The 10,150-nt window shown below is 47.9% G+C and overlaps 2 protein-coding genes across 2 annotated transcripts in view; one reads left to right on the top strand and one right to left on the bottom strand.

Annotated features, from left to right (window-relative positions):
* The window catches only part of EME1 (essential meiotic structure-specific endonuclease 1), a 6,988-nt gene extending 453 nt beyond the window's left edge, over nucleotides 1–6,535 (top strand). The window contains 10 exon segments of the mRNA XM_019621803.2: nucleotides 1–149; nucleotides 152–270; nucleotides 272–389; nucleotides 462–589; nucleotides 771–863; nucleotides 1,319–1,437; nucleotides 1,859–1,994; nucleotides 2,499–2,614; nucleotides 3,306–3,495; nucleotides 4,003–6,535. The exon segment at nucleotides 1–149 is cut by the window's left edge and continues 453 nt beyond it. Coding sequence (XP_019477348.1) covers nucleotides 1–149; nucleotides 152–270; nucleotides 272–389; nucleotides 462–589; nucleotides 771–863; nucleotides 1,319–1,437; nucleotides 1,859–1,994; nucleotides 2,499–2,614; nucleotides 3,306–3,495; nucleotides 4,003–4,179 — 1,345 coding nt within the window. The 3' untranslated portion in view covers nucleotides 4,180–6,535.
* On the bottom strand, nucleotides 6,278–10,149 carry LRRC59 (leucine rich repeat containing 59; the record flags this gene model as incomplete). The annotated part of the gene is made up of 6 exons (XM_010721692.3): nucleotides 6,278–6,898; nucleotides 7,467–7,640; nucleotides 8,204–8,276; nucleotides 8,920–9,024; nucleotides 9,362–9,520; nucleotides 10,015–10,149. Coding segments are annotated over 6 exons (891 nt in total), but the record flags the coding sequence as incomplete, so codon positions are not given.
* Nucleotide 10,150: the final 1 nt, after the last annotated feature.

The following is a 10,150-nucleotide window of genomic DNA, read 5'->3' as shown; positions in this document are numbered from 1 at the left end:
GCGGCTGGCGGCTGGCCGCGGGGAACGGGCTGTTCCGAAAGCCGCGCTGTTACCCGAGGGAGGACCTTCCGTCAGCCCGGGTATCGCCTTCGGCTCTGGGGGGCCCGCGATCCTGCCGGCTGCCCCTGTGAGTGAGCGTACGGCCCGGCCCGGGGGCCTCTGGAAAGCGGAGAAAACGCAGAAGCTTCTCCTCCTCCGAAGAAGCCAAAGTACAGCCAGGAGGAAAGGGAGGCGATTTGCCAGGCGGCCTGGCAGAGGAGAAAGGACCGGGGAAGCGAGGAAAAGGCGGCAGGAGGAGGAAAAAGAAAGAAAGAAGAACCTCGCCAAAGTGCTGAGAGCTCAGCGGCCGGGGGAGTGCCAGAAATACATCGCTGTGGTGCTGGATCCAGGTACTGCTTGCAGCCTGTGCTGGCCTTACAGCAGTTCTTGCCGTGGGATCCTGACCCGTGTGCCGATCTCAGTTCTCTTACAGGTCGAAGGTGGGGCTCAGATCCGTGCTGCTTTGCAGTCTGCAAATTATTCCTGCGTGGTTGAGAGCCAGGCTGTTCCCTGCAGCATTACCTGGAGGAGGAAGTCAGTGTTATCTCAGGTGTGGGGACAATGTCTTGCCCTCTTCTTCCCCTGTTTTTTTGCACTTGATAGTAATTGTTTTTAGCATCCCAAGCAAACATCCCTCTAACCTTCTCTCTACTTCAGATTGAGAGCACTGGTTTGATTTTTGAGTCGTAAACAAGCTGTTGGTCTAGCTGTTTGTTTTTGTATCTGGGCAGGCTGAGGACAGTAATGAATGGACAGAAGAACCGAATCTCCTGGTTCTGCTTGGCTTGGAAGAGTTCTTGTCCATGGTCCGTAACTACAAGCAAGTAAGACTGCTTATAACTTCTGTGCTCTCTGAATGTGCCTTTCTAGAGAGGGTGGTATTTGCCATCCCTTTTCATTTGGAAGCTATCTATGGTTTTATTAAATCATAAATCTGATCTATACATCTATACATCATTAAAAACACTGAGATTGTCTAATGCAGAGTTCTGGTAAGCTTTCTTTCCTAGCTGTTTGTTAGAGGTTTTTGAGAGGTAACATTGTCTTAGTAGATGCTGTCAGGTCAAGTATGTTGTGGGGTTTTTTTGTGTGTGTTTTGTTATTTTTGTTTTCTTTACTGTAACTTCTTACTAGATCAAGTGTTCTGTTTGCACCTGAGAGCTACAGGAGCAGAACTTCACCTATGCAAAGACGTAGCTGTAACATCGGGCCATAGGTTGCTGGTCTCACCTGTGCTGTTCAGGATGGTTCCATTCTTTTTTTTGTATTTTGTTTGCAGGAGGCCCAAGGCTGCACAGAACAGAAGGAGACCTTACAGAGCTTTGTAGCTCGTGTGATGGAAAAAATGCCTGGGAAAATCCTGGCTCTAACAGTTGTTGAAGTAGAAAAATATTTCAGGTTAGAATTCTTTTCCTCCAATGTGTCAGTGTTGTCCCACTGAACGAGGCAGTAAGTGTTTACATTCATTCCTTCTAGCAATGACTGGCGCATATAAAGAATTCCCGTGTAGTAGAACTGCTCCACATCTGTTACATAGGAGCAGAAACAAAGGTCTATCTAGCTCATCACCACAGTGACCAGTGACAGATACCTGGGGAAGAGTATGAGGGTGGCAAAAATGTTCACAGATACTTTCTTGAAAGGCTTTTGTTGCTCTAAAAACAAATAAATAAATGCCGCAGAGGAATTTTCTTAGTCCGATGTAATGCTTTTGTATTTAATGGGCCTGTTCTACAGATTCGCTGTTGGTACTGAGTTGTTTTGCACTCCAGAGCAGCCTAGCCCTTCAGAATTCCCAATTTGAGCTTCCTCTTCTTAGATGTCTCAGAGCTCGGTCAAAAAAGAAACAGCAACAGGCAACAGCGAACAGGAGCCAGGCAGAAGACAGGGGAGGCCAGAGGAAGAAACAAGTTAAGGATCCTGGCTTGGAGATAACCAGACTGGATGTGGAAGATGTGAGTAGAACAGGCATGCGGTTGTTGTCTGCCTCTGCTTGGCCACTTGACCCCATCACAGGCTTTCCAGGACTGGCATCTTCAGCTTTTGTTGATTTATGCACAATGAGTAGAGCTCCTTTAGCTCCCCTGTTCAGTTACAAACCAACTCTCTCATGGGCTAACGTGTCTTGTTCACCTTGATTCTGGAAGTGAAAAATGAATCTGTCAGCATTTCCCATACTTCATGGCCTGCTGATAAAGCCAGTTGCTGCTGCCCGGGGTGAGTTGCCTGCATGTTACAAGAACCTTCCAGCTGATATGGCACTAAACTGCTATTAAACAGCAGGAAACAGTGTCCCCGAATGCTTTGCATTAAGCTGTTTCCAAAATGGGGAGGGAATGGGTGTTTGTGACTTACACCAAGATGTTAGGGCTGGTTTCTTTCGTTTGTTTGTTTCAGTCATGAATGGAGTTTGATGTAAGAACGAGTTGTTCCATTTGCTGTTTCAATGATGTTTACAGGCCTTGGTGGACTTGCAACTCTGCACACGTGTCCAAGTCACTTTTTTTGAGAGCTGGGAGGAACTTGGAGAGTTTGCCACTATGTTTACAAAAGCTGTAGCTGAAGCACCGTTCAAGTGAGTAAGCAGATGTTTGGTTATGTTTTCTTTGGAGAGGCTTTGCTTTCAGGCTTGCTAGGAGGGAATAGCAGGGGTGAAGGCAGACTTTGATTTCAAGTTGTAGTCTCACTTGACATTAAGTCAAGGTCTTGTTCTCAGGGCTGATTTTAAGAGTGGGAAGGAAATGCAAGTAGGGTTAGACTCTACAGTACTAGCTCTTGTTCCACAGAGACTGAGACATTACTGATGATGAACTATTCAGCCGTTTGCACTGATGAAAAGGACAGCAACATGGTAGGTGGTGAGAGCTAAGAAAGCAAACTTGGGTAGTCTCACACAGTCCTAGCATTCTTATCACAGCAGCTGCAGTATTTCACGTCTCAGCCATGAGGAGGTGTGAACTGAAAAATGACATGTAGAAGTGTTTGATTGTCCTCGGCAGTCAGAAAGTCAATTCCTACTTACTGTTCTTTGTGTTGTCTTCTGCCAGGACTGCTCCCAGCTACAGGATGGTTCCTTTTTCAATAGGAAATGTTGGCCTGCGTGTAGGAAATTGGTGTAGAGAAAGCAGGGTCACCTTTTTAGCATGTTGATGCCCCTGGTGTCTTTAGCAGCACAGTATGAGAGGTGGTTCTGTGGCTGTGTGGTAACAGGTACAGGAATTTGAATTTTTGGGGGAGTCACTTGTTTTTCCATCCTTCATCCACAGACGAGAGCAGCAGAATACAGGATTCTCTTTCTACTTAGAGAACAAGTGGTGCAGAGGTGTGAAAGTGGATCATTCTGGAAAGGGTCTCTTTGAAGTTTGGAAGAGGCAGATACAACAATTTAACCGGGTCAGCGGGGAGATGGCTGAGGCTGTTGTGTCTGCATACCCTTCTCCTCAGCTGCTAGTCCAGGTAAGGCTGCCTCCTGCGTGCTGAGGGCTGTGTGCAAACAGCCAGCTGCTGTGGGGATGGTAGAAATAATCTACCTTTGTATTAGCTTTGACACAAGGATTCTGTATGAAGTGTTTAGGAAGGTGGTGAACAAACTCAATTCTTGGCACACATTGCTTTAGCTTTACAGAGCAGACTGCTGACGTGCCTGTGTGAGAGTTTCCCTTCAGAGAGAAAAGCCAGAGAAATTACCAGTGACACCACAGTAACAGCCCTGCTTTACTTGTCCGGCTTTACCCGTTGCAGTGTCACACCTCGCAGTGTTCCGTTCACCTGTTCTGACTGAGCAGTTTGGGGTCTGTCTGCCTCCAAACCCGTAAGTGAGATCAGGAGTGAGACCAGGGGAAAAGTGTTTTCATTGTGAGAGCGTGGAGCTGTCACAGGCATGTAGGGTTTGTTTATCGATTGATTTTCTTTGAGCAATGGACGCAAAGAGGTGATGCCATCGTTCCTTTGTGCTGCCTGTAGGCCTACAGTAGATGCTCCTCAGAGCAGGAGCGGGAGAACATGCTGGCTGCCATCCCTGTGCGCCGCGGTACCGGGGTGACAGCAACCTGCCGCCGGGTCGGGCCTGAGCTTTCCAGGCGAATCTATCTGCAGATGACTTCCCACGATCCTGACCTCTATTTGGATGTCAGTGGATAGCCCAAATGAACGAAGATCTTATGGGTTCTCTGGTTCTATTCATCTTCCTTCTGGGAAAAAGTGCTTGGATGACAAGCGGGCTCCGCAATCGCAGCTTAAAGGCATGAAGCACTTCCGGCCTTTATCACGTAGAAGGAAGTTGGATCACGTTGCTGGATGGCTGGCGTTTCAACAGAAAGATGTTGAAAGTCTTCCGTGACAGCATGAGTTGGACATGCCTTACAGCACTGGTGGTGCTTTTCTTATTTGTCAAGAGTTCTTCCAAGGGAATAAATCATTTTCTATAATAACATTAATTATTTCTTAATGCGCTTCCTGGACTTGGGACAGGTATGGCCTCCAGAGGTCCCTTCCAACCTCGAGCTGTTCTGTAATCCTGGCATGTCTTCATTGAATGTTTTCCACTGGTATCCAAACTACAAGTAGATACCTTCTCTTTCTTCAGTGTGACAAATGGCACTGCTCAGTGTGGTGCTGCCCCAGCACCTGCTCTGGTGAGGGGGAAGAACTTTACCTCACAAAGTAGACTTTTTTTATTGTTTTCTGCTGTGCCAGATGGGAACGAGTAAGACTAATTTTCGGATTTAAATTTCGACTGCCCTGATTCAGTCTGCAGACAGATTAATCTATAGAGGGTCTCGAAATCTGATTATATGTGCTGGAATTACGAGGTCTAAACAGTTGGCAGAAAAAGCTTTCTTTTGCTTAGGCTGGGGAACACGCTTTCCTGTCCACAAAGCCATCGGCACTGGTGTGCACAGTGAGGACAGTTGAGGTCTTTTGCTACAGAGGCACTTACTGAAATGAGTGCTGAGTGTGAATTGAACTGCATGCAAAGCATGGAAGTTACCTTCTGGAAAAGTGCCACCTCAAATGGAAAAACACCCATGAGCTGCAGTGGCTTCGCACACAGTGGGTGCCTCGGTGTGGCCAGTAGGTGCTGCTGACCTAGACTGACAAATCTTATTAGCCCTGCATTTGCTGCCTTAAGCAGGACTCTCTTCTAGGTGGTAGAGCTGCAGGCTGCTGCCAGGTGCTGACAAGCAGGTCTTTGCTTTGAGTGTTGTTTGCTGTGTTTCTGGATAGTAAGCAATGACCTGTTAAAGACCATGAGTTAAAAACAAAACCTAAAGCTGTTTCAAGGAAGCTTAGAAAACGTGCAATATACTGCTGTGTCAGAGGGCTGGGAAGCCTCTCTATCCTTTTGTTTTACATCCGTGCTGCTGATTACCTTTCAGAAGAAAAGGGAGAACTACAGGTGTATCGTAAGCCTTCTCCTAGCTTTACTGCTTCAATTATGACCTTGGTCACTGATATGAAATGGTACGGATGACTTCCTTGTAGTAGTGCAGTAACAGCGGAATTGCCCTTCTGTCAGTAATAATGCAGTCATTCCAGGTGTTACAAAAGAGGGAGCAAAGCAGGTGCCAAACACAGCTATGTCTCCGTGGAGTTTGTAGCATGGCTATTCTGAAACCTGCACTTGCATCATTACATTTACACTTCGCTTTGTTTTACAGTCACAAACCCTGTAAGCATATGACAAACTCGCTTGGTTTTCCTCTGGGTGGAGATTATTTAGAATTATTATGCCTTTACACAGCTGAGATTTCTTCTTTAGACAACGTGCCAAACCTCCCAGCCTTTGCAAGTCCCAGGGTGAAGTCTGGGCCGGGCTTTGTGCTGCTGCAACAGTGCCACCCAGCGCTGCGTGCTGCGGCAGCTCTCCTGTCTGTGTGTGTCAGATCCCCCTGCACTCACGTTCTTTGACAAGACTGCAGGCTGGCAAGAAGCCCTTTTTGAGCTGTAGCTCCTTTGCTGGTCCTAGCTGGCTAAAACGAGTGACTGCAGTGTTAGCTGTTTCTAGGATATGTAACTAAAACAAATGCTGTCCTGTATTAACAATACAAACATTCACTTCAGACAAATTGATGCTAAAAATGTTGTATTGAAAATTTTCAGTTTCTTTCAATAGTACATCAGCTTCTTCACTCCAACAACACAGATGCACAGCCATTCCACAAATGTCATTGGTCCTGGAGGAGGCCTACATACATTACTCCCATACAGTCATGTCATCAATTGCAGCACTAATAGAAACGAGAGCAAGAAATGGATATGTATTAAAAAACCTTATACCTGCATTACAGAGCTCAAACTACCTAGATAACTGAAAGCCACTTTTTTTCCACTCCAATAAATTGACATCTTTCTGTGTCTTAAGACCTGGATGTAAATCCCTCGGGGGCAAGAAGTATTAAGTTAATCTAGGCAGATAACGGGAGCGACAGGCCAACTGAGAAACATGCACAGCAACCGTGATCCCAACGAGAACTACTACTCTACGTGGAGTGGACCAGCAAATTAATGCTGACGGATAGAAAGCAGTTTCATCAGAACACAATTCCATAGGAATTCTGGCTGCGTGGATGGTGAAAGGAGATGCTGACAAAGCAGGCGCCCATCCAGGACAATCACTGCTGCGAGTTGTGCTGTAGCATGTTCTGCAGGGTTTTGTGGTTTTGCACAGCAGCAACTACATCTTCATAGAGAGTGTTCACACTGACGCACAGCGGTTGGTGCCGTAGCTCTGTCAGTTTGCAGACAGCCAAAGAGCAGAGGATGCAGAGCAGCACCAGCAGCAACGCCCTCAGCACCGACCGCGACCACGAGTGCCTGTGCCGCGCCGGCTGAGGTGCGCGAGAACTGGAGGCGGGCTCTGCAAAAAGAATGTTTGCAAGACATTGAGGAATCGTTCAGATATCCTTACCAGCCTACGTGATGCTCAGGGAACGTACTTTTCAGCCTGTGCTAGGCTCACGTTTTCTCACAGAACTCTCCTTATTGAACTATGGTCGCTTTAGGAGAAAGGCATGAGATTTACTTTCGTGGGCAGAAGTGAAAAAGGAGCAGAGCATCTGTGTGTTGCACAAGATCTGTTTTTAAACCTATAGTTCAGTACACCTATGATTAGATGAATGGAGAAGTTTTTAGGGGCACTCAGAGCACTTTATGGAACTTGTAGTTCAGCAGCTCATCAGGAACCCGGGTGTTAAATCGCTGTTTTACCTGCCTACAGCTGTCTGTCTGTAAGCCCTACTGCTGTGCTGCTTCCCCCACCCCAGGTCCCTCTCAGTACCTAAGCTGCATAAATGCAAGTCCGGCACTATCAAACCTATAATGCAGGTTAAGCACGATGCAGTTCCGTGGCAGTGGTCGTGTTCACTCTTTTCCACAAGGCATACATTAAAGCACACTCTACTGAGCTCACTGTGGACACCACTTACTTCGGGTCTGCGCAGTTTCCTTTTTAGTTTTCTTTTCCGCCTCCTGTTTTGCAGCTCTCTGAGCATCGTATTCCCTCCTTCTGCGTTCCTTCTCTTCTGCCTTCTCTCGCTTCCTCAGTTCCCTCTCCTGAGCCTCCCTGGCTCGCTGTTCTGCTTCACGCTTCTTTTCCATTTCTGGGGATTAATAGGAAGTTTTCCATTTATACAAAGGACTGTCATTGGCTTCTTCCTTACTACCTGCTTCTCTGCTCCTAATTGGAACCCCTGGACACAGTCCTGGGCAAGCTGTCTCAATGTCCCTGCTGGAGGAGGGAGTTGGACCAGATGACCTCCAGATTTCTCTTCCAACCTTAACTATTCTTTGATGCTCTGAAATCAAATAACTATCCTGTGCTGTAATGGTTTGTTCTGGTGGTGGTGGTTTTTTCTTTTATTTATCTTTCATTCTGCTCCCTGGAAGCGTGCAAGATCAAGCTGAATGGGGCTTTGAGCAACCAGGTCCGGTTGGAGGCGTCTCTGCCCATGGCAGTGGGGTTGAAACGAGGTGATTCTTAAGGTATCTCCCAACCTAAGCCATCCTATGATTCTGTCAAGAAGGCCAGAGCTAGCATCAGTTATCTTTCTCCATCCAGCCATTCCACCCTGCTCAGAATTCCAATAGTTACAAACATTTGCCTGCTGGCAATCATTACTGTGGGCAGAATTCAGCAGTGTGCACGTGAGGACTCTGTGCTTACCTCGCTCTGCTTGGAGCTTCTGTTGCCTTTCTCGATCCTGCTCAGACTGGATCGCTTTCATGTGCTGCAGTACCTTCAAGTCCAAGAGAACAAGGTGAGATGCCTGCAGAAGGCTGGCGGCAGGGTGTGTGAAGGCAGTCAGATGGATCTGACCACTGCTCTGCTCAGACGGCCGCAGCAGACTGAGCCCTCCAGGTACGACTTGGAGACAACTCTCACTACATCCATCTTTGCAGTTAAGAAGCAGAGGTCTCTGCTTTAAAATTACCGGTGCTAGCAGTTACGGAGGATCATGGAACAGCTTGTTTCATCAGCCTGAACTATTTCACAGCAGCATGGCAAGGCAGTAACAGAAGTGCATATTTTAACTTTTTGCTCCACAAATCCCAGCAACAACTACTTACATGACCCTATGGTTTCCCATAGTAGTTCTATGAAGATTTTTATACTCTAGAGTATAACAAAGCCTATGCACAAGTTATTCTGTCTGATTGTGCCTTCAATTCCTTAGCAAAGCAGCATTTAGTCCTCAATTCTACTGACAGGAGAGTCCCACGCCCAGTTTTTTCTCTATAGCCATGGAAGCAGTAAAATCAGTGCAGAGAACTGGCACCTCACTGGCCAAAGAAACTTTAGAGCTTGCTAAGTAAAGAGAGGAAAAAAACCATCACCAACAAAGAAAAGAAACAAGAATAAAACAGCAGCAGGTTCCTTACCCTGACTGCAGCCTGCTTGCACTGCTTCTCATCCAGACAGTCTCCGGCTACTTTAGCTAGAACAGGATCCAGGGGATTGTCCTTCAGATCCAGCCACTTCAGGTTCTGCAGGAAGGGATGGTGAAGGGGAGGCTGTCAGAGCTCAGGGTAAGCAGATGACCACAAGCGTCACAACAGACCTGTGGTTATTTAAGAAATTCAAAGCAGAAGCAAAGAGTTGCTTGGTTTTCCCAAGAATGAAATAGGTATGGAAGAGAGTAGGGAGCTCAGTGTTCTCAATAGCCTGAGAGAATTTCCTGTGGGCTGTAGTGCAGAGACAGCTGAATTTTGGAAGGAGTAGTCATCAGGATCGATGCTTCACCACAGAAATCAACTTGAGAAGGATCACAAGACCCTGGGCTGCGTCCCAACGTTTACGTAACCGCCGGGCCGCCGGCTTTACCTTGAGCTGTGCAAAGCTGACGGGCAGGGTGACCAAACGGTTGTTGAGGAGGTCCAGGTGCTGCAGGCTGACCAGGCGCCCAAAGTCCACGGGCAGCTGTTGGAGCCGGTTTTTACTCAAATCCAGTTTCACCAGGTGTGTCAAACTGCAGAAATCTGACTAAAACACAAGCAAAAAGCAGGAAAAGCATTTCAGCGCCTTACTGAAGGGTCCTCAGAGGGGCTGTGCTGAGTCCGCACCTGATAAAAGCCCCAAACCCTCCGCTACCCACAGAACTGGTGGAGAATCCCCCGCTTCCTTTGCCTCGGAAAAGCGAGGTAGGTGACGGTGGGGCAGACGGAGCAACACAACTGAAACAGTGAATTCCTGCAGCTGCTGAGCCTGCTCCGTATTCACACCGCGATCCCGGCGGGAGGGTTCTGCAATGTGCTCAGCACAACCCTTTTCTCGTGAGCCGCTGTCTGCCCCGCAGCGCTGCCCGCACCGACCCGCCCTGCGCTGGCAGCAGCGCCTTCAGCCGCCGCAGGAGCAGCAGCGCCCAGGGCTCCTTCCGACCTCCGGCAGAGCCGGCGGCTGTTGGAGCTCCAACGATCTCTTCCCGACATTTCCTACCAGCTCTGCTTCATCCTCACAAAGGCTGTCGGGCGTCTTACCGGCAAGGAAACCAGGCTGTTACAGGACAAATCCAGCACGGTCGCTTTTGGAAGCGCAGCCTGAAAGAAAGCGGCCCCGCATGAACGCACGGATCCGCGCGGACACCTTCTGGAAGGCGCTACTTTTGTATCGGCC

Source organism: Meleagris gallopavo, chromosome 20 (assembly GCF_000146605.3).
Source record: "Meleagris gallopavo isolate NT-WF06-2002-E0010 breed Aviagen turkey brand Nicholas breeding stock chromosome 20, Turkey_5.1, whole genome shotgun sequence".
Taxonomy (NCBI): Eukaryota; Metazoa; Chordata; class Aves; order Galliformes; family Phasianidae; genus Meleagris; species Meleagris gallopavo.
Note: the sequence above shows the minus strand (reverse complement) of the source record. Positions and strands in the feature narration are given on the sequence as shown.